The sequence below is a fragment of the Hyposmocoma kahamanoa genome, unplaced genomic scaffold (assembly GCF_003589595.1).
Source record: "Hyposmocoma kahamanoa isolate Upper Pololo Valley unplaced genomic scaffold, ASM358959v1 102, whole genome shotgun sequence".
Taxonomy (NCBI): domain Eukaryota; kingdom Metazoa; phylum Arthropoda; class Insecta; order Lepidoptera; family Cosmopterigidae; genus Hyposmocoma; species Hyposmocoma kahamanoa.
In genome coordinates, this window is record NW_020653337.1 from 14,572,661 (window position 1) to 14,594,782 (window position 22,122).

At 36.2% G+C, this 22,122-nt stretch overlaps 3 protein-coding genes across 4 annotated transcripts; 2 read left to right on the top strand and 1 right to left on the bottom strand.

The window, feature by feature from the left end:
• Nucleotides 1–331: 331 nt before the first annotated feature.
• Nucleotides 332–14,137, top strand: LOC113231723 (ubiquitin-conjugating enzyme E2Q-like protein 1). Its single transcript, XM_026466209.1, has 5 exons — nt 332–964; nt 7,650–7,842; nt 11,742–11,943; nt 12,525–12,770; nt 13,258–14,137. The coding sequence occupies exons 1-4, from the start codon at nt 834–836 to the stop codon at nt 12,758–12,760; spliced, it is 762 nt and encodes a 253-aa protein (XP_026321994.1). The 5' UTR covers nt 332–833; the 3' UTR covers nt 12,761–12,770; nt 13,258–14,137.
• Nucleotides 14,138–15,493: 1,356 nt separating this feature from the next.
• On the bottom strand, nt 15,494–16,697 carry LOC113236370 (NEDD8). Its single transcript, XM_026472403.1, has 3 exons — nt 16,383–16,697; nt 16,181–16,311; nt 15,494–15,738 (listed from the first exon to the last, which is right to left on the bottom strand). The coding sequence occupies exons 1-3, from the start codon at nt 16,398–16,400 to the stop codon at nt 15,654–15,656; spliced, it is 234 nt and encodes a 77-aa protein (XP_026328188.1). The 5' UTR covers nt 16,401–16,697; the 3' UTR covers nt 15,494–15,653.
• Nucleotides 16,698–17,375: 678 nt separating this feature from the next.
• Nucleotides 17,376–22,057, top strand: LOC113233235 (transport and Golgi organization protein 6). 2 transcript variants are annotated; one of them, XM_026468280.1, is made up of 5 exons: nt 17,376–17,660; nt 17,740–19,754; nt 19,846–20,068; nt 21,512–21,663; nt 21,746–22,057. In XM_026468280.1, the coding sequence occupies exons 1-5, from the start codon at nt 17,609–17,611 to the stop codon at nt 22,055–22,057; spliced, it is 2,754 nt and encodes a 917-aa protein (XP_026324065.1). In that variant the 5' UTR covers nt 17,376–17,608. The 2 variants fall into 2 exon arrangements, with proteins under 2 accessions (XP_026324065.1, XP_026324072.1); XM_026468287.1 differs by having other exon boundaries at nt 17,872–19,754.
• Nucleotides 22,058–22,122: the final 65 nt, after the last annotated feature.

Here is a 22,122-nt window from a genome sequence, read left to right on the forward strand (position 1 = left end):
ATAGGACCAATTTGGGAATTGAACTTTTTTGAACTGGTTTTGGTCTCGGTGTTCTGGGTAGCGTCCCGGAGTGAATTTCGTTTCCGCGTTTGAGGCCAGGCAATTTGTGTGGTTGTCACGTTATTATGATTAAAAAAAAATTCAAACTGTGCTTGCCTCGCAAAAATGGAAAAGAATAAGCGTTCACACTCCAAATACTCACATATCAAACAAACAAATGCACCCGATGGCTACCGTCCTTTAAGAATCGTAATTCATCATCGTATTATTCAATACTAAAATTGTATTGCTCAAAAAAACTTTTTCTTAATTACAATGTTTTTCTGTTGCAGCACGTTGAAGTAAGATAAAGTGGAGTTTTCCCGACCAACTAGACCGCAAACTCGACAGGGAGCTTCATCCATAGCTTCCTGGATATTCACAAGAGCAGCGCAGCTACAACAACGACGGCGGCGATCTCGGGCACCGGGCTGCGCGACATGAGTGTGACACACTTGCGGCCGCGCCACTGTACGCCCGCCGGCGCTGTGGAGCGATAACCGACCTCCGTTCGATGTGCCAAGTTTCGATTTCATTGCTCTCACTCCGTAGTCGCACGTGAGCAGCCACAGACGCACTCGCAACTCCTCGCTCCGTGCGAGACGTTGATGATGCAACCTACCTGACCGAGCACTGGCAGCATTGACCACGAATTACATTCCAAATTCAATTACGACGTTTGACGTTTGTTTGACATGGCGCACATATATGTGCGAAAGTAAATAAACAAACAGTGAAAGTTGATAATCTAAAAGTTTAGTGTAAGGATAGAAAGTGTAGTTAACTAGTGAAACATGACGTCACGATCAAAGGAAAAGGTAGCAGCTGCATTCCGGAAGCTATTCCGGTCGCCCGAGAAGTTGGACAACGATGGCGCTGGCCCCAGCGGCTCACCCGCCAGGCGCGGCTTGTTACGTCGCCACAGGTAATCCTTATAGATTCAATTTCTCCGCACAAACTGCTTTAAATTTCTATACAATAGCAATCAAAAGAAACATAATTATATACGTACCCTACACCTAAACAAATGCTCAAAGAACACGAAAGGCTTGTGACGCGATGGCCTGAAGCGAAGACACAGTTTCATAACTTTGATAACATCCAAACGTGTGTTTTTAGTCACGTAATTCAAAAATACAAATATAATAAATTTATTTAGCGTACAAAAGAGATAAATTAGTATTACGGAGCTATTCCTGAAAATATTCGTAAAATTCCTTGATGAATGAAATATACCTATTAGAAATAAGTAAATACGAAGTTAGTTTGTGGATGGGCTATCACAACACTAGCTATTATTTCATAAGCCACTTGGAAAACGCACTGTTTTGTACTCCCGAAAAAGGTGCAAATAGCGGCGGCCACTTTTGTGTGATACTTTAACGCTATTATTTTCTTACACAAAACTTTCTTCTGCCATGTCAGTTAAAAAAATACTTAACAGTATGTTGTTTATGATCACATTAAAACTACGTTTAAACAGCAAATTAGATAAGAAACATAAAAGTAGGTACTTACTTAAGTAGACGCAATATTTCTGAAGAAAAAATAGGCTAAACATGAACATTTTATAATTATTAACACAATGATCGAACTCAAAGAAAAATTCTTTCGATCCGTGTGGATCCGCTTCCGTTCAACCGGATCGAAGCTTTTCTTTGTTAGACCTTTGTATTAATAATTGTAACAAACCAGTAGAGCAATTTCACAAAAATAATTGAATATCATTGTAGTAAAACATCGTGATATTCAGTAAACTTAATTTGAACATTTTTAGAGTAATGTTTTAAACCCAAAGCTCACCCAGGTGCTCAGGTAGAGCACACTAACTTTGCTTCTTATTTCACACATGGTAAGGTCAATTCTGGTTCACATACTATGCTTCAAACGCTTAAACTTACCGACCAGCCCACCGTTCAAACGCCCAAGTGTCAATGTCAACTAGTTTAGGCTACATTTCAAACACACCTATTCGAGAAATATGAAAAGTTTAAACAAACATTACAAAACCTTCAACAATAATTACCATATCGTTAATTTAAAGCAAAAGTACCTGCATTCAATGAATCATATTAATACGTTGGCACTTACTTGATAAAACATCCGGAATTTATTCAAACACAAAAACAGGATAGGACGAATACTGCTACAACAAAAACTCGTCAGTGAGTAAGTAGTTAGGTACGTGAAAGTTAAAACTCAACCTTGAGTGGGTTCAAGACAATTATTTTCATTAAAGTACTTATTTCCTCTTTGTTTTCACTGTTTTCGTGACTACATATTGGATTTGTGTCAACAAGAACTTGGGAAGACAATAGAAAGCAACGTAGGTGGTTGAATCCCAGTAATTGGAAACCGAAGCAGCGTCATAATGATGACTTGTATCGGTGGAGACAAAGACATTGTTTATCTAGTGGGCAAGAGTCGGGGACCGTCGTATTGCATTGTACTTACGCGGTTATCGCGGCCAGAATGACGTATAAACACGGAAAGGAATATTGCAACAACAAAGACATCTCTGCTCGAACAGCTACATCCCACTACAATAACATCAGTTACATTCTCAATAAAACATCTACGCGGATTTTATTTATTATTAACAATAAAGCAAATAATCTTAAACCAAATTGCACTTATAAAAGTTTAATTATAAATCAAGATTTAAAGTTTTAAGACTATATAACCCTAGGCTTGCTGGAAATTAACGCCACGACACGGTTTAAAAAAAACCGATTGTGGCTAAAGCTGAGCTAGTCCAAATTGTTACCAGCTGCGACACGCATGACGGTGAATACTGCATTAATCATCATGATTGTTTTAATATTCTTTTTAGTTTATTTTTATTAATATTCATGTTTTTTTTTTGTTTATATGCGTGTCTGTACAATAAACTATTTTTCTTTCTTCTATCTTTCTTAATCATAAATAGATACAAAATTATTTCAGTCATGTAATAATTTCTAACTAGTTACGAGAATTATCATACTATTTATTTTAATGTAATTGATCAAAGCATACTGGGTAAAATGAATTAATTTTAGCGAATTATATACAAGTAGGTACAAACTCTTGACTGAAGTTCATTTACTTAAAGCATGATTAAAAAACCCACTAAAGATATTGCACTTTTCATGGTCCTATCTACATACAATAACTTAGTTTTTTATTTAATCAAACAACTATTTCAGAATATTTAATTGAATAGCGTTCTTATTGACATTGGCATTCTTCTTCGCGTGTCAACTCTGACGTTTATATTTGTGAGGACCGGTACTCAGCGACTGACACAGCATTATCAGTGGCGCTGTAGAGGTCCTCACGTGTGCAGGTGTAGGAGCACGCAGGACAAGATAAAAGATGTGCCATAGTCTGAGGAGAGACACCACAAACACATGCGCTCCCAGAGCTATAACCCCCACCTATGCATACTCACTTGCTTCGGCCGACTTGGGTCCGGAGTCTATTTAGAGACTTCCAAATGTGACCAGGTAGATTATGCCCAGGAGGAAGGTGCTCCGACAGCGGAATAAGTGATGCCAGACATTTATACAGACTTGACTAGTTTCCCCGTCCAGAGGGAATACTTCTTTAATGAAGCTATGCCGACACTGTAGTGGCCGTTACTTGGCCATTGATTTATTTATTTAGCTTACGAATAAGCAATAGTGATTATTCACAAAAAAAATTTATAAGGGGGAAGGGTTAGAGGAACATTCAGGAGGAATCCGGACGTGAAAATCCATGTTATTGCCAAGTATTTATAAGAAGATCACGTTTAATACCAAACAATTATTATTTCAAGAAATAAATCCCGCAACGTTCCAATTAAATTCAGTATTAGTAACATACTTCGCAACAAATAAACAAAGTGCAACAGGACGGCCAAAAATATACAACTTTAAAGCAATCTCGAATTTTCTCACAATAGTAGTTTATGCCACGTTTTGTTATGCAGTTTATAAGCATGTGTCGCGTCACTATTGCGTGTAACTTAAGTAACATGCCATGGTCTGTGCCACAGCTCAAACTTATGACAATTTATCGTAATGTTTAGTAAAAGTACGTTAGATCAGGTATGTGATAATGTGAACAATCTAAGTACATAAACATTTAACTGCCTCCTGTCCCAGGTTCGATTCCCGGGCCGGGAGAAATGTTTGTATGGCTTACATTTATTTCTCTCGTGAGTTTGGGTGTAATTTGTGGTTGTCTATGTGTGTGTCCATGGCACCCGCGACACAGGGTTTCCCTAGTGCGGGGCTATGTTGAGTGTGTGCGTTATATTATTATTATTATGAACGGCGTTTATACTAAAGTAACGCCGCTCATCCAACCCCTAAACTATCATCACAGCGTAATTAATCTCTCTACGTAACTATGAACTTAAGAATGTCCAAAAAAACTTGCCATGCTTTTAATGGTTAGCAATCGAAGTACAAAACTAATACACTTCACAGATTTGCGCCTAAGTCTTTTTAACGATACCATATCAAAAAGTGCCGGAACATGATAATCACACTAAGGTTTGTTCTACACACAGACATTCTGTAGAATATATATATCACACTACCGACTGAACTCTACTTCAACAAATTCGAAATCTTTTTTCGAAGTCTTCAAAAAAGGAGGAGGTTCTCTATTCGACGGTACGTTTTCTTTTTGTATGTATGTTACGCAATAACCCACGATTTGTGAACCGATTTTAATGATTCTTTTTTTGTTTGAAAGAGGGTACTTCAGTAGTGGTCCCATTTAAATTTGAAAAAAATATTCCACCTCTAAGGGTGGTAAACTAGGGGATGAATCAGGTTTCGCGCACTTTTCGGTAACCGATTTCAATAAAACTTGGTAAATAGATGTAATTCCACGAACTTTTGAGGTCGGTTTTTTAGTACTCTGTACTGAGATTATATCAAAACAGTTTTCTGTCAAAGTTGAGGGATGTTCGAATAGTATTAAACTGTATGAAATAAGAATGCATCAAAATTATTATTTTACTTTAATTATACGAAAAATTGTGATCATTATACTTTATTAGATATACATATATGTGTGTGTGTAACGTGGACCCCACTATTATGCCGAGAAAGGTTAGTAGACGTAGCACCTGCCGGGAATAGATACTAGGATCGTTCACTTTCACTCATGACTGCTTCTATAAACTTTTATATCAACACACCATATTGGTCATAAAGAACTTATACCTATATAGTATTCAGTGGTGACACAGATTGTTAAGTAGTTTATAGTGCTTATAAAACCAGGGCTGTTATGGCGAATAAATAAGATAAAAATAATGAAGAGCAAGTATACAAACAAAGTATGCGTGGGCTTTCGCGCGGGATCTGACGAAAAACGAAGTCTTGAAGTCCATCTATAAGGACTCAACACCGTTTCGCCTCAAAGAAAATTTAAATAAGAGCATCTAAGTCGTGTTACATTATTATAAAAACAAATTCCGTTGGTTGAACGGTACAAGGACCACGTTTGAGGAATGCTTTTGAAGCACCACCTGCCTACTGCCGACTACACCATTTGACGAATTGGCGTTACTCATTCGCTAGGCATTGTCAGCGTGGTTACGTCTCGCGGTCAATGCGTAGCCCATAGTAAGTATGTTATGTAGCCAGGATGACGGTGCGTTATCTCCTTGTAGACGCTACATGGTCGGCAAGTGTACGCTGATTCAACCGGTCTTGTGGAAACCAATCTGGCGAGTCGTTGACGCTGAACCAAAAGCCGAAGTTTGGCACCCATTGTGCTAGTCTTGAGTCGTCATAGTGTGTGATGACCGTAAACGAAGTAGAGTCAATAATGTTGCATTTTTCGAATAGCACTTTGAATTTACTTCACGTCGCTTTGTCAACAAATCAAGATAATCTTGTACTCTACATTGTTAATCAGAAAAACACATAATGTCTAACAAGTTAGATGTTCCAAGAATCAGATTTATATTTAGCGAGTGTTTGAAAATTCTAAGAAATTCCCCCTTACGCGAAATACGCTGGCGGCTACATCCATTACATTAAATTGCACAAGCCGTCTTATTACCAGGGTACCTAATAGGCAATTCCAAATTGTTTTTCTTACCTACAACAGTAGTTTAGGCTCGCTTAAGTTTTAAGAGTACAGTTTAGTTTAAAAGTGATTGTTTATGTGGTCGTACATCAGCTGGAAGTCATCGACCGACCCTCATTTACGCTCACGAGGTGTGTTGGATGCTGTCCAAACCGGAGTTGTAATTTGACGTTATTATTTAAAGCATGCGTGAATGATAGATTCGTGGTGATTTTTAATTAAAGTTTTAGTATTAAAAGACCTTACTTCACTTCTTTGTTCTAACTATTTCATACTTATACTGTAATAAAACAATTCGAATGATATAATTAGGTATTTATTTAGAGATCTACATATCTACATACAACAAGTCTTTCGCGTAAATGAACGTTATCAAACGACAATATGTTTCATTAAAATTAAAAGCCACATCGAAGCGATATTTTACATGTTACCTACATTGTAACCTAACACAACATTATATAAATGTGGCCGACGTAATTATTCGGAATATGATATTCGCAACTCATGTAGAATTAAAACTAGGGCGTTAATGGATACCTATCCGGTCGTTACCCGTACATCTCTTTGTTTTTATATGTAAAGTACATATAAAGTGATTTACACACGCAAAACACAGCACGCCACTTCCGTTTTGTTCAAGTATTGTTAGACCTCTTAGAATAATTTCATGGATTTCGTGATACAAGTACAAGATTCATCACAAAATCCTTGATTTCACTACCCAGAATTCTATTGCACCTATTTTAGTAACCCTTGCCTGAGTTTGTAAGTAGAGCAAGCGAAAACAGACAAAAGCGCGATGTAGTTGGTCGAACGTTTGGCCATTTGTTGTCTATGGCAAGTAGCGATCTCTGATTGGAAGAAATGGGAAGCGCCATCGCGGCTGAAAGTACAAATGAGTACGTCTACACACATGTGTCTCTAGGCTCATGATGATAAAATGTATAAAAGTATGATAATCATCCTAATATCCACATAAGCTGTCTCTACCAAAACGAAATCGATTCATTGCTCATATTATAATCATAAATAAACAATACTGTTATGACTGGTGGCATAAAAAATGTTGTTGTTTTTATATACGACTACCACCGCCATTACTTTAAAAATGCTATGTTTGTATCACAAAGGCAACCTCAACAAAATAATTATTAAAATATATACTTTGCGTCTCTGGCCGTGTTTATGTCCCTGAGAATATATATAGTCTAATACTCGAACCAACCAATTCATTTATTATCCGTTATTTATTAATTACCTTAAACCTTCAACAGTCTTTTTACCTACTTTTGAAATCGTGTATAGGTTTTGAATTTAAGAAAAACTTCGTCTACCATATTGTCACCAAAGATTTTTAAATGAAATCAAATGTATTTAGTAGAATCCTTTATTTGGACGGGCGGTACATAACACGATTAGACAAACCGGTTTCGATGGGATCTATTTAATATTATCATTGACCGATTTTTGTTGAAAGTATTTGTTTTTATTTTTCAAATAAGAAATAATGTTTGACTCTTTAATTACAGAGACGGTGTAAGCCCAGCAGAGGCGGCAGCTAGCCTGCCCCCAAGTCCCGGAGCGGCAACACTCGCGAAAAAAAAAGGCGCAGGCGCCAGTGAAGTTCGTGAGCGTGCTGCCGCTGTGCGCACGCGACGGCTCATGAAGGAGCTCAAAGAGATCCAGCGAACACAAAACAGTCGGGCTGATCCTATGTTTACGGTGAGTTTCCTATGGTCAAATATTTAATAAACTTGAATAGGGCGAAAAGAGGACTCCAAAAAGAATCTGCCAAATCATAGTATTTACAGATTTTCTTTATAATTTGAATAATTAGCAAAATTATACATAACAAATCTTTTTAACCGACTTCAAAAAAGGAGGAGGTTCTCAATTCGACTGTATGTATTTTTTTGTATGTATGTTACGCGATAACTCCGGCAAAAAAATATGTGAACGATTTTGATGATTCTTTTTTGTTGGAAAGATGACAGTAGTAGTAGTAGTAGTAGTCCCATTAAATTTGAAGAAAATATTCTACCTCTAAAGGTGGCAAACTAGGGGATGAATCCAGCTTAGCGCACTTTCCGGTAACCGATTTCAATAAAACTTGGGAAATAAATATAATTCCACGCACTCTTAACTTTATTATATATATATTTTTTAATTTGTATATTTAATATTGCGTTTTCAACTCAAACAGCGAAGCAAACCTGAAAGACGAGCACATTGTTTTCAAACTTTAACAAGCTTACGAAACGTTGCGACTTAGACTTATAATCATCGTTTTCTTGAATAGTCGGTTACGTAACAGAAGACCCTATTATTTACGAATCTACGTTTACGTAACAGCTTTGCTTGGGCTAATATTTACAGAATTTGAAGTTACCAACTCAAAGTCGTTTCTTGACGCCCACCGTCTAACCAATTTGATAAAGCCAATTATAAATGGTCTTATTTTTGGCAAACCTAACAATCCTCTAACTCTTAGTGGATGCTACATAGATGATTATGTGCAATGAACGCCAGTCCCGGACAATTTTTCCAAATGAACTTGAAATTGAAAAGAAAGAAACTGAATAGACGTCTGCCTGATCCCTACAATTATGATGGGCGCACTCCGGAAACTTCTTATGAACTTATGATGGACCGGAAAGGAAAAACGGGCAAGCGATTAAACATTTTTTTGTAAGTTTTGCGTTGTTCAGGATTTTTATCGCTTCTAAGCATAATCAGTAACTACGAAATTTAAATTTTAGTTAAAGAAAATAATTATGAGTAGAAATTTGAAAATAATGGAGTATTTAATGGGTTCAATGACCGCTATCCTACCCTAGAGCAGACCCTATAAATAACAGTGCGCAAGTATACATAAGTACAGACGATGGTCAGCCACACATTGGGCACTAACCAAGCAACACAAATTCACAGCATAAGGACTTTAGAACCTATCCGATTCTTTCTTAAAGCACTAGAATGCTTACTGGTTAAGTAAAAAATAATTCCACAGAAGCACGTCTCAAAACTACGAAGTTTTGCAAATAAGTTAAACAGTTCTATTCAAAATTTGAGGTCTTCGGGGCTCTGCAATTTTCACCCAAATTTTCTGCATGTTGATTTGAAGTCTAAATCTCCAAGTGAATTTATCTTACGAACATAATTCCAGTCTTCAAAAGGGCTGTAATTTCGTCATGTCTATGGTATTAGTGCTTTAATGTTATTATTTTGCAGGTTTACTGTTGCTTTACAATGGACTATGCTAATTTCACGATTATAATATATAGCTATTCTACATTGTCTACTATTAACTCTTGCGATTATGCAGTTGCGGAGTAGTGTATAACAAAAACAAGCTCGTATGCCGATTTTAGTGACTAAATGCTATATTAAAAGCATATCTAATAAGGGTAAATAGGATCTAAAATGAACTACGAGTACTATGTAGTCAAAGGCGGTATTTGGATTCGATATTGCCATTTTTAGTTACTATTTTTTTATAATAGAATAAGGGCGCATTTAATCTCCATGTCATCTGATGAAAAGCGACGATGAGTTCGACGATGGAGCATGTACACCAAAATAATGCCTATTCACTCCGCCTTGAAAAGGCCACGGTAATCCAGGCATTAAGCAGGCATGGAATGCCACATTCCATAGTCGTTCGCCAAATAAATGTGGAAGCGTAACGCTTCGTGCGAATCTTTGAAATAGCCACAAACTGCGGTGGAACTTCAGCCTAAGTCTACGATCCTCTCCCCCGGTGATGGAAAGGTTAAGGCAAAATTAAATATTTCAGGCTATGAACGTAGGCGCTGTTCTAAAATTTAAAACCACTCGCAAGGAGAGATAGGTAGGGGAGAGAGCTGAACGTTCCGATTTTCAAATAACTTGCAGTTTTATACTGAAAATGAAGGATTTGATTTTCAACATGCGGAAATGTTGAACAAATGTTTATCGCTTTTTGCAATAGTATAGTCACTTCTACTAATATCTCAATAGTCTTTTTCATAGACAAAAATTTTTGACAAATTTTGGAGCGGAACATTCAGCCCCGCTTTGGGGCGCGTTGTTCCGCTTTTGTGGCAAATTGTTCCGCCTAGATTATGATATTTATTATGATTGATATGATGATTATAATATTATTCATCGCTCATTTCTTCATTTGAATCACAGTTGAGACACGCATAAGTGACTATCATCTTGTCTAAATATCATCTTGACATGAGCCTGTTTGTAGTTTGGCATCCTTAAAAGAAAGAAAAATGGTCATAAAAATTGTAAATATGATTGCAGGTCAATTGGGGAAATTGTTCCTAGCAACAACCAGCCCCTCGAGAGAGGAACTTATAGCCCCAAATTACGTTTTTATACGAAGACTGACATACCGGCAAAATAAGAGAATCAATCAAAAAAATACTCAAACAATAAGATTCCTTACTAATGTCACTACAATTTAGAAAAGTTACGTATAAATCGGCCCATATTAAACAAAGACAGACCAAAAAATTTAAACAAGAAAAAATTTACTTACGTGATATTTTGGCAGCTCCACGCACATAGCCACATGTCGTCGCCGGAGTTACTGAAATGGCTGTCGGCAAGCGCATCACCTGACGCTTTAACGATGCGCTTCACATGACTGTATTGCTACATATTTTCCTTGCAAAGTTATTGCTGTGAGAACAACTTACCCCGGGAACTACCAGCCCCGGTCTCCCCTACCGACGCTTTTCTAATTTTGTAATCGTATTCCTTTTAACTTTAATAAATTCTTTAATTCTATTTGATAGGTTTTTTGTTTGAGTTAAGTACTCGACGTGATGAACCAAAGACGCTTTCTTTCGAGTGTTTCTTGCGGAAAGTCGTAGGTACCTCTTTCTTCTTCTTCCACATCAGAATGTATTAAATACGGTTTTTTACTGATTTATACGGTATAGCTGGAAAGGCTTTCCAAAATGGCAAAAATCTTATTATCATAACATCTAATTTTACGCTTCGAGGGAACATACTGTGTACGTACGATATATCAGTTGTTTAGACCCTTGAAATAGCGTAGGTAACTACCAACTCTTTCTCCTTGTGGGACGTATTGTGTACCTTCTGAAAGCCGTATAGGTATGCCTCCACCGATCTCTTACGCGGTTGGCGTCTTAGTTTGTACTTTGTTAACATATAATTTTGCCCCCATTGAAGTTTCCTTGTGAGGGCTGAAATCTACCTAAAATATACGAGGTTCGACTTCTTTGGAAACTAGGTAGATATAACTTATGCTTAATCTTATCTTTTTAATGTAGATAAGCACATTCAAAATCATCTCAAAGGTCAAGCTAATCAAAAAAGTACACACATAGAAATAATAATATTGACAGGCATACTTTTAAGTGGGAATCCATTGCAAAATACAGTGGATCTAGCGATCCCACGGGTATTATTACAATTATTTATCTTGTTAAATTTCATCGCCGTTACGACATAGGTGCTTCAAAATCTTATTGATTGATTGACTGATGATTTGGAAACTAATCATTTGTATTCAATACTGCCGCAAGGAGAAAAAAGAAAAACTTACATCGTAAAGGTATAATAGGTCAAAGGATGTTGATATTTTATCTTTTCTTCAGGTGGAGTTAGTAGGCGACAACCTATTCGAATGGCACGTGCGGCTGCACCAAATCGACCCGGAAAGTGAGCTGGCGGCAGATCTACGCGAATTGCACATCCCTAACATACTGCTGCATCTTGTCTTCCCCGAGAACTTTCCATTCGCACCGCCTTTCATGCGCGTCATCGAACCCAGGATAGAGAAGGGCTTCGTTATGGAAGGTGCGTTCTGATCTCTCAACAGAATATGGAAGTATAATGTCCTTGATGTACCGCATATCCCAGCTGAGCTTTGTTGCACAGGGAAAATGTTCAATTACAAAAACAAATATTAATTATAAATTTAACCCGGTTAGTATACCTAGATGTTCCACCGACACACTAAGGGTCGTATTCTAGAACTCTACTCAATGCTCAAGTCAGGATTTGAGTATGGTTTAAAGCACTCGAAATCATACTCAAGTCCCTGCGATCAGGGTCGTATTTCCAGTGCAATCCTGACTTGAGCATTGAGTAGAGTTCTGGAATACGACCCTAAGTGCCGCTGACTGAAACACATTCAGTAACTATTCTTTAACATGCATAGATAAACGCACACCCGTCTCTCCGCTGGGGTAAACAGGGATGATGGACATCTCCCCGCTGCGCTCCTGGCATACGATTTTGCTTCCTCCACTAACCATCAATCTTTCCATATATGTATACCCATTTGTCGTAAAGGGGATAGTAACTTGTTTAATTACCTACAATGGCTTGAACATTTCGACAAAAATGATTTATGGACTAGCTAACTATTTTTACAGGTGGAGCGATTTGTATGGAACTGCTGACTCCGCGCGGTTGGGCATCTGCTTATACTGTGGAAGCCGTGGTGATGCAGTTTGCTGCGTCAGTGGTGAAGGGGCAAGGTCGCGTGGCGCGCGCGCCGTCGCGGCCTTCGCGTGAATTCTCGCGCCGGCGCGCCGAGGAGGCTTTCCGCAGTCTCGTGAAAACCCACGATAAGTACGGCTGGGTAACGCCATCCCTCTCCGACGGTTGAGTTGCGAAAGGTAATTCTAATGAACTACATAATCAATAAAAGTTACTACTTCATTCTGATCCAACTAAATAAAACAATATGAAAACTTCTCGTATCTAAAATATATTCAATGTAGATTGGATTGATACAGAACATTTTTTTTTTGCAACACCGTATCAGACAATACCTGCTCAATTTAAATACTAGTTCAAAATCTTATAAGAACTACCTAAGAAATGGATATTTAATTAATTGGGCAATTTGGAACATTATGCAACATTGACCTACATACATCGTAACAGAAGACGCGTATGATCGCTCGAGAACGAGCACTCGTAATTGCACCATTTGTCAATTGAGAATAACGATCGATCTCACTGCCTAAGTACCCATTCACTGGAACTGCCAGTAAGAGACTAATAAAAGTATACTATCTTTAGAACGCCTTTTAAAAAATACCTAAAAAAAATCCTGTACTACAGATACAAACATACTTAACCCTTTTATCTTTGTTTCAGTGCAAATTGACCAGCTGAAATGCAGTATAGATCTCTTTTAGTTAAATCTCAAAGAATAACATTAATTAGTGCAAATTTTAAATAATGCTCTCATTGTATTTAGTTACTTATCTGTATTATCCGTGTATATCTAAGTACAGTGTGAAAGAGTTACATGGATAAGTCGTTTGATGTTTAAATTGGACATGTACTATAATATTTACTACGTGTGAAGGTTTTTACCATAACCGTTATAATTAAAGCTAGATCTTAAACACGAAATGCTGCATCCGATTTCGATTGATGATTCCGTAAACCATTGACATGGTATTATATTAAGTTACTCACCGAACTCTGCAAGTACGTTAAACGAATAAGAGTAATGAGTGGAATCGACGAAAATTTGAACGTCTTACTAAATACCAGGCGACGGTCTTCCAAATAATTAAAATCGTTTTGGCGTTCCGAGGTTTGATCTAAAGATAAACTATCTATGCAATGTACGAAATTTGGAATTTTGTGGTAATTGTATAACAAATGTAGAAAGTAAATTATACAATTAAGCCGCAATTGATGTCTATTTGTTTATGTGGTAGATAATGTTATAATTAACATTACTCAGACAGAATACCATGTATGTATTTAAACTTTGTGCCAAATTTTATTGTAATTTTAATGCTCATTACATATGTAAACATTAAATATAACAGTAAGAAATGTATTAGCTTATCCTGCAGTATACTTAATCCACAAAATCAACAAATGATACCAAAATATTTCCACATGTTGTTGAAGAATCTTTTGAATGTTTTAAAAGAAATGTTTCCGTCCCAAAGTCATTTACTCATTTTAATATTAGATAAGTAATTTGAAAATTCACCAAAATTATTATGTAAATCATATGTTTACTACCTTTTTGTATGAATGTATTGAGTATTATTATCTGCTATCTTGACTTGAATGTAATTTTTGTCAACTAAGTCATGCTAAATCTGCATGCTTCGCCATTGTAATGTAGTAAATAAAATTATTACTACGTCTGTGTTTTGATGAGTAGTCATACGCTCAAACTAAAGTAGATAAATCTTCAAATATGAAAAGAAGGCTTGTGGTAAAAAGTAAATTTATTGTAAAATTAAATTAGATACTATAGAAATTGATGTTGTTTTGTTTGGTGAACCAAAGATGTTTATTTTTATGTAAAACACCCATTCAGTGCAAGATTCATATTTATAACTGAATTATATGTACAATGTTATGGATGTAATAAATTAACTGCTCAGAAAACATTTGTTTCATTAAATATACTATGTCGAAAGGTGTTATCCAATTCATTTCCAGAAACTGTTAGGATTTGTTTAATTTTTTTTGTTCAGTGAATCATTTGCAATCAATGCTAGCATGTGTTGGCCATTGGTTAAGTCTAAACTATCTATGTTTTAATAATGAACAATTTTATTGTCAACTAGGCATGATTAATTAAATTATTTTCATATAATGTAAACATTAGACAAAAATTCATATTGTTGGAGTTACATTAAATCTAATTTACAACAAGTGGTGCACAGCAGCAGTGCAATTATTCATAGATAAATTTTCAAGCAAAATATCATTTCTGCTCTAGTGGTTGAATACTCTATGGAACAGTCAAAACAGAAAAGAATTATAAAATGACTATTAAATAGGTCACCATATGTTATTTGAAAGTGTCATAAATCTCACTGTGACGCCAATGTGTGATGATGAAAAAGGATGGAATGAAATAAATGATAATCTCAATAGAGTCAATATTATTGCCAAGTGATATTGATTCATTGTTATAAGACTCCAAAATGACTGTGCTAGTGTTGTCTTTTGACATCAACATTTGAGATGTCAGTACAATAAATTATTTCTTAAAAATTGTACAATGTGATTATTAATACAAAGATCGAACACTTAGAACAAATTCCATCAATCCGGCCGAGTTCAAACCAACGTCTTCTAGCAAACCATACCAGACACTATGCCAACTATAATCCATTTGTTTAGGTACTTAACTAAATGTAAATAATCTTGAGATGTTTATTTAATGAAATATACATTTATAAAATGAATTTTACTTACATTCAAATACAAAATACAAATACTTAGCTTCATATTTGCCTATTTTTGTACCTATTGATTTGTAAAGTATGTTTCAATAAAAAGATATATCAAGATTATTTACATTTAGTTAAGTACCTAAACAAATGGACTATAAACCACAGAATGAACTTTTTCTACAGCATGGTTAGCCTATTTTTCCAATCTTTACTTTCAAGGTATTTAATAGCCAATAAAACACGAGCTTCTTTTAAACCATGTTGACTTTTTACAAGAAATGAAAAATATAGTTAAAGTTATAAATATAAGTTAGACACTTATCACAATCCTGATCACTCTCCGCCTCGTAATGCTAACACCAGATGGAGTACAGACCCCCCTTGGACTTTGTAGTCTTGCGCTGTCTTCTCATCATTCCTGTAAAATAAAATTATTTATTATTGTATTGTCATAACAAAATCTGGTTCTTTCTTTTCCTATCAATCTTGGGTGAATGAAAAGAATCTTCCCGCATGACATACCATTCCTTTCCAGTATGTCTGGTGAACTCTAGGCTACAATTGGCGAATATCTTACACCAATTGGCAAATCCTTTCACCACAATAGCAAGCATTACAGTATATGCCAACAATACGATAAAAAGAGTGATCTGGTTACACATGATTTCTTTTTATATACTACCTATAAGTATTTTATTTTATTTGTATACTTAAATAATAAACAGTTAAGTGCATATAAATAACAGTAGTTTTAGAAAATATGTAACTTAATTGTGACGTATTCAGTACAAAACAAAACAGGACGACTAAACAACAATCTATTAATGTTGATGCAATGGGATATGAAATTCAGTACCCACATTTGTTTTCCTGAAAATATGAGACGCTGTTGTTGTGGTGGAATGCCTTCTTTCTCTTCTACTCTTTCTTTGATCCTTTCAACTTTGTCTGTCGGCTCGATGTCGATTTCAATCTCTTTCCCTGTGAGCGTCTGCAACAAAAAACGAGGTTTTGCACTTTCTTCAGCAAAATGGCAAAGGTCTATCGATATTAACCACTGACCTTAACTTTAATCAGCATTTTGAGAAGGGATTATAAACTGCACTAAACCAAATTATTAAATAAATTCAAGATCTCTTGCAAGTAACTACTATTTTCGGCGAATTTTCGGCTGGTCATTTGACGTTTGACGTTCATTTCATAGTAGATGTGTTAGGGTAGCGATGCGCGACTTTGAATGATACTAATACTAATCATTCGAATGGGCAAATCATTCGAATAAGTCGAATCCAAGCACAATCATTCGACTCAAGTTGAATGATTTATCAATACCGAATGCCTTATAGTCGGCTGGGTGCATGAGTCGAATGATTATTATATAGGAACACCTAATTCATCATGTCCATACCACAAAATATCCCTGTCCCCGTCACATCTACAATGTTTACCATATGTCAGAGAGGGCTAGATGATCACGAGCAGAAATGCTCTATGGAATCTATGGATTAATACTACTAATTAGTAATTAATGATCATTCAAATCATTCGAATACGAAAATTCGTAGGTTACTAATTTGTTATTCGAATGACAGGATTAGCGATTACTAACGTGTCGAATATTGAAATCATTCACAATCGCGCATCGCTAAGTTAGGGCAGCTCCTTTCTTTTATTTATTTTTTCCATCCCAAGACTATAACACTGTCATGTCACGTATGTACTTGTTATCAGGCTGTATAACATTATGCCAAAGCCGTTAAAACTCTACATATTTGTTTGTACGTACGGACAACGGCACACCGGACTACTGATTTTTGTTCGAAAATCGCCTCCAGTGCAACGGAACAAGATACGTCAATGTGTAGCTTGATGTGCTGGCGTGTGTACTTTGTAGTGTTCGTGGTGGCAGCAAAGAGAACAAAACAATTTTTCAATTTTTGTTTTTTCTACATTTCTATTTTTCTATTTCACTTTTCATCTATCTGACTCTTAGAGGATGGAAAAAAATAAAAGAACTGACTACTTGGCTGCACTTGTACAACTATCATTTGCGCCTCTTAAAAAGCCCAAATAAAAACTTTACTATCTATGACTCTAGATATGTAGTGCACTAGTGGGTATTCTGTGCTAGTGGGTAGTATAGTGTTCTGTGGTGGTGGGTGTGCTATTTTTAATTACTAAAACGTAAACGCTGTGCGGATTATTTAATAATTTGTAAATCTTAGATTGTTTCCATATATTTTAAGGACGTAACGTAATTTTTATTACTTCAATTTGTTTATAAGGCCATGGAAAAGATCAACAAAATATTCGACAGAATTCATAAGTTGACACACGAGGGTGAGTACTCATATTTTAGTTATGTCAATGAATTTTGTACGATAAAACGTGATTTCCATACGATAAATGTGTTTTTCAGAGGGACAGTCGGATTTCAGATTAGTATTATTAAATGTTGCAAATATATCAGAAGAACAAGTTAACCTAGAACCTGACAAAATAAGCGATCACTTTGAACTTCTGAACAAATTTTTACATAATTTTTTTATAGAAATTGATGAATTATCTTCGGAGATACAAAAAGATGAAACAATTCTTATCAGTGTTAAGAACCAGAAGTTGTTACGAAGCTGTTTTCAACTGATTACGTCGCTGGGCTTTTCTTCATGTCTGATCCCAGGGCTGGGCCTTAGTTTAACCAAACGATGTTCTTCGGCTGTTATGTTACCGTCGCTGTCCTTGACGGATGAGCAAAAATACAAGTTATTAGTAGACTGTGCTGACTTCTTCGAAAGATGTTATAAAGTACCTGTTCTCAAAAACATTATTGTCACTTTTCATCTATCTGACTACTTGGCTGCACTTATACAACTATCATTTGCGCCTCTTAAAAAGCCAGGAACATATAGAAACTTTACTATGACTCAAGATATGTATGACCAACTAAACAAAGACAGGCAAAGGTATGTACGGATCTATGAACATTTAATTGCTAATTGCTTCCAACCTATTCTTATGAAGGAACTATTGGTGTTGCAAAGTGTCAATGACCCTCCTCCACCTGTATTTGTCCGGAGAGTGATTGCAAAGGAAATGAGCAGAAGACTACTTGTCCCTGGAGGGTTACTGAGCTTAATCAGATGTTTTATTGAAAACTATAACATTGACACAGCATTTCAATGGAAGAAAATTGACATGATATGCAAAATAGTTATTGCTAAACATGGCAATGATACAGAGGAAAACTACCTAGGTAATATATGTTCACAGTTGTTTAAAATTTTGGCATTAAATGACACTCATTATTTAGCAACAGCAGTTGCTTGTATTTTACGTCTCCTTGAAAGGTATCCACAGTCCAATTCTGTAAAAGCCCTAACAACAGAAATTTCCCAGGCATTTGATTATGATTATCTTGCGTCACAGTCAGACTTACCTGGTACTATCATTCTGTCACCCCAGGAATTAGAACATAAAGTAAATATACTTCATGCATGCCTCTACAGCACAAAACTTGATTGGCCTACTAATTTAATGATGCCAAACCTGCAAGTATTACTCCTTTTAGGTATAAAATGCATTAATAAAGAAGAACTAAGTACTAAAATAAAGGGTATTGTGCTAAAGTGCTTAGAACAGCTAAATAAAAGTGACATGCACGCAATAATTAAAAAATATTTGTTTGGAAATTTCAAATTATCACAGATTGCAATAGAGGAATTTGAGTCAGGGCTTACTATAAAATGCATGCAATTCCGAGAAAACTATGCAAAGAGTGATATAGCTATGTACTTCTTGACTTTATTTAAAGCATCAACAAACTCTGTTTTTGTACAAAATGTATTTGAAGCTTGTTCTATGATACTGATTGAGTTGAGTAGCATAAGAAGACAGAAAAGAAATGAAATTCTATACAACCACGAAGATGACATTGTTCTTTTCAATGATACAGATGAAAATTATGCAAATATTCTACAGTTACTTTCTGAAATGTCAACCACACCCAAACTAGTATCTACTTTGAGAGCCAATCCTATAATAGTACTTCCTTTTATTGAACATTTTATTTCTAATACTAAAAATAACTCTAATGATGAATGTGTAACTATTGCTCTGGTAGTCTTGAATACAATACTATCAAACACAATTAGAGACAAAGATTTAGAACATAGATTGCAGAATTTAATACCAGTACTAAAAGGAATCAGTCAAAACGAATCTGATCTAATGAATCTTCTATGTAATGAAGCTTTATCTTTAATTTCTTCTGAAGAAAAGCACACAAAAGAAACATCATGTAGTAAAGCAATAGCACATGTGTTTGATAACTTATTGCCTGTGAGGGCTCATGGGATAATTGAATTGACCAAACTCATAGATGCCAAAGACCCTGAGACTATTTCTAAGAAACATTATATTTTCTGTCTCTTCCAGGTAAGGTTTTTTCCTCTTCTTTTTGTTTTTTATTTTCTTTCTTATTTCTATCCCTTTTTGTGTCATATGGTGTGATATACTTATGTTTCAGGAACAACTAAAAGAACAAGATTCCTACATTTACCTGTCAGCTGTCTCTGGTATGGCTTCATTAGGTACCCACTGTACAGAAGATGTGCTACAAATTCTGTGTAAAGAGTTCTTACAAGGACCAACTGAACAGGACAGTATTGTTACTAATGAAGATCAGAACAGAGCTGCTGAACTCAGAATGAAAGTTGGCGATATTATTGTGAAAGTAACAAAAAGGCTAGGTAAGAAATAATCAAATAATATTCATGATAAAATGTCCTTACACGTGTTTGCGTAAAAGTAAACACATAAATTGCATACGTCTGGCGCACTATAAGTTTCCGGAAAGAATAAGAAGAAAATACTATAAATAGTCAGAAATGAGTTTATTGTTTCTCAAAATATTCTCTGTTAGCGTTAATGCACTTTTTCATACGGATAAACCAATTTTGAAAACATTTATGCGACTCCTCCATAACAATCTCTGAAACATATTTTTCATACTCTTCGACAGCCTCTTCAGGTGATGAAAATCGTTGACCACGTAACTGGTTCTTAATTTTTGGAAATAAATAAGTCACAAGGTGACAGGTCGGGAGTGTACGCGGGATGGCTCATAAGGTCAACGTTGCTCACCTTCAAAAATTCATTTGTCTGTCTGGCCGTGTGGGAACTGGCATTATGGTGGTGCAAGATGATACGGCGTTTACGGTTATTTTTACGGAGTTTGTCAATAACTTCCGGCAAACAAATGGTCGTGTACCAATCACTATTCACGGTACTACGATTCTCCAAAACAACAGTAGCCACGTGTCCAGTTTTATTTAAAAAAGAAGCAGTCATCCGCTTATAGGCACCTTGCACCCGTGCCACTTTGTTTGGTTTCGGCTCATCTCGAAAGACCCATACGCTCGATTGCTGCTTTGTTTTAGGATCGTAACTATAAATCCATGTTTCGTCACCTGTTACTATGTCGCACACCAAATTTGACACCCCTTCGTTGAATCTGGTAAGCATGGCATTGCACCAAGTGACGCGATCCGTTTTTTGAGCCTCAGTCAAATTGTGTGGGATCCACCGAGAGCACAGCTTTTTCACACCCAAATGTTTGTGTAGTATTAATTGTATTTGACTCATGCCTATGCCTAAAGATTCCCGAATCTCATGATACGTCACATGCCTGTCTGTTTTGCCCATACGGCGCACAGCATCGATGTTTTTGTTATTCACAGCAGTGGACGGGCGACCATCACAAAATTCGTCACTGAGATTCACACGACTGCGTTTGAATTCTGCGAACTAGTTATAAATAGTCAGAGACAGGGCGGCTCGGCAGAGGGTTTTTAGGTGACGAAAGACAATATGCCTTGGCGATGCTTCGGCACCCTTTGGCATGCTTCGACAGGCTTCGGGACGCCCAATACAACTATACTGGGCGAAGCGAGTCACGCACAGCAGGACTGATTTGAAGAGGCCAGGCGTGAGCACGATATGGCGACGGAATGCTTCGGCATGCTTAAAGATGCCGCGTCGTACTCAAGGATACCATGTCTTATTTAAGGACACCTCGACATAACTGCCGTCAGTGTTCGCTTACATGTAGGGATGCCGAGCCGTCCCATCGACGCCAGGCCTATAAAGGAAAAACTGGTATTTTACTAATTTATCATCCCTTCTATGATCAGGTGAAATGGCGATATTGCATAAAACACTGTTACTGAATACTATACTGACCGGATGTAGAGATAAAGATCCTTTAATCAGGATGTCTGCTTTGTCCAATTTGGCTGAAATCGCTTTGGTTTTACATTACCGAATTGGATCTATTATTTACGAGGTAAAATCTGAATGGAATTGGTTAACATTTATTTACATTTCTATAAATGAATTGTATCTTATAGCAGTGCGGGTATTTCCAGGTATTGCTGTGCATATGGAGCGTAATAGAGTCAGACAAGGCAATAGAATGTCGACGAGCAGCAGTCATGGTCATATCAAGTCTTTTAAAGGGATTAGGAAAAGAAACCTTAATGCAGCTCAAAGATAATTTATTACCGATCTATAGGACTTTAAAAAAATTATACAGAGACGAAAACGAAGACTCTGTTGTTAGACTTCACTCGCAAATTGCCTTAGACGAACTTAATAATATTGTACGTGAATCATTGCCTGATTTGAAAATGGAAAAACATATTTTCGTATTAGATAAGCCAGAAGATGTTTTTAAATAAAAGTTGGTAAAGAACTATAATTATTTTATTTAATTTAATCACACTCAATCATATTCTAAATAATA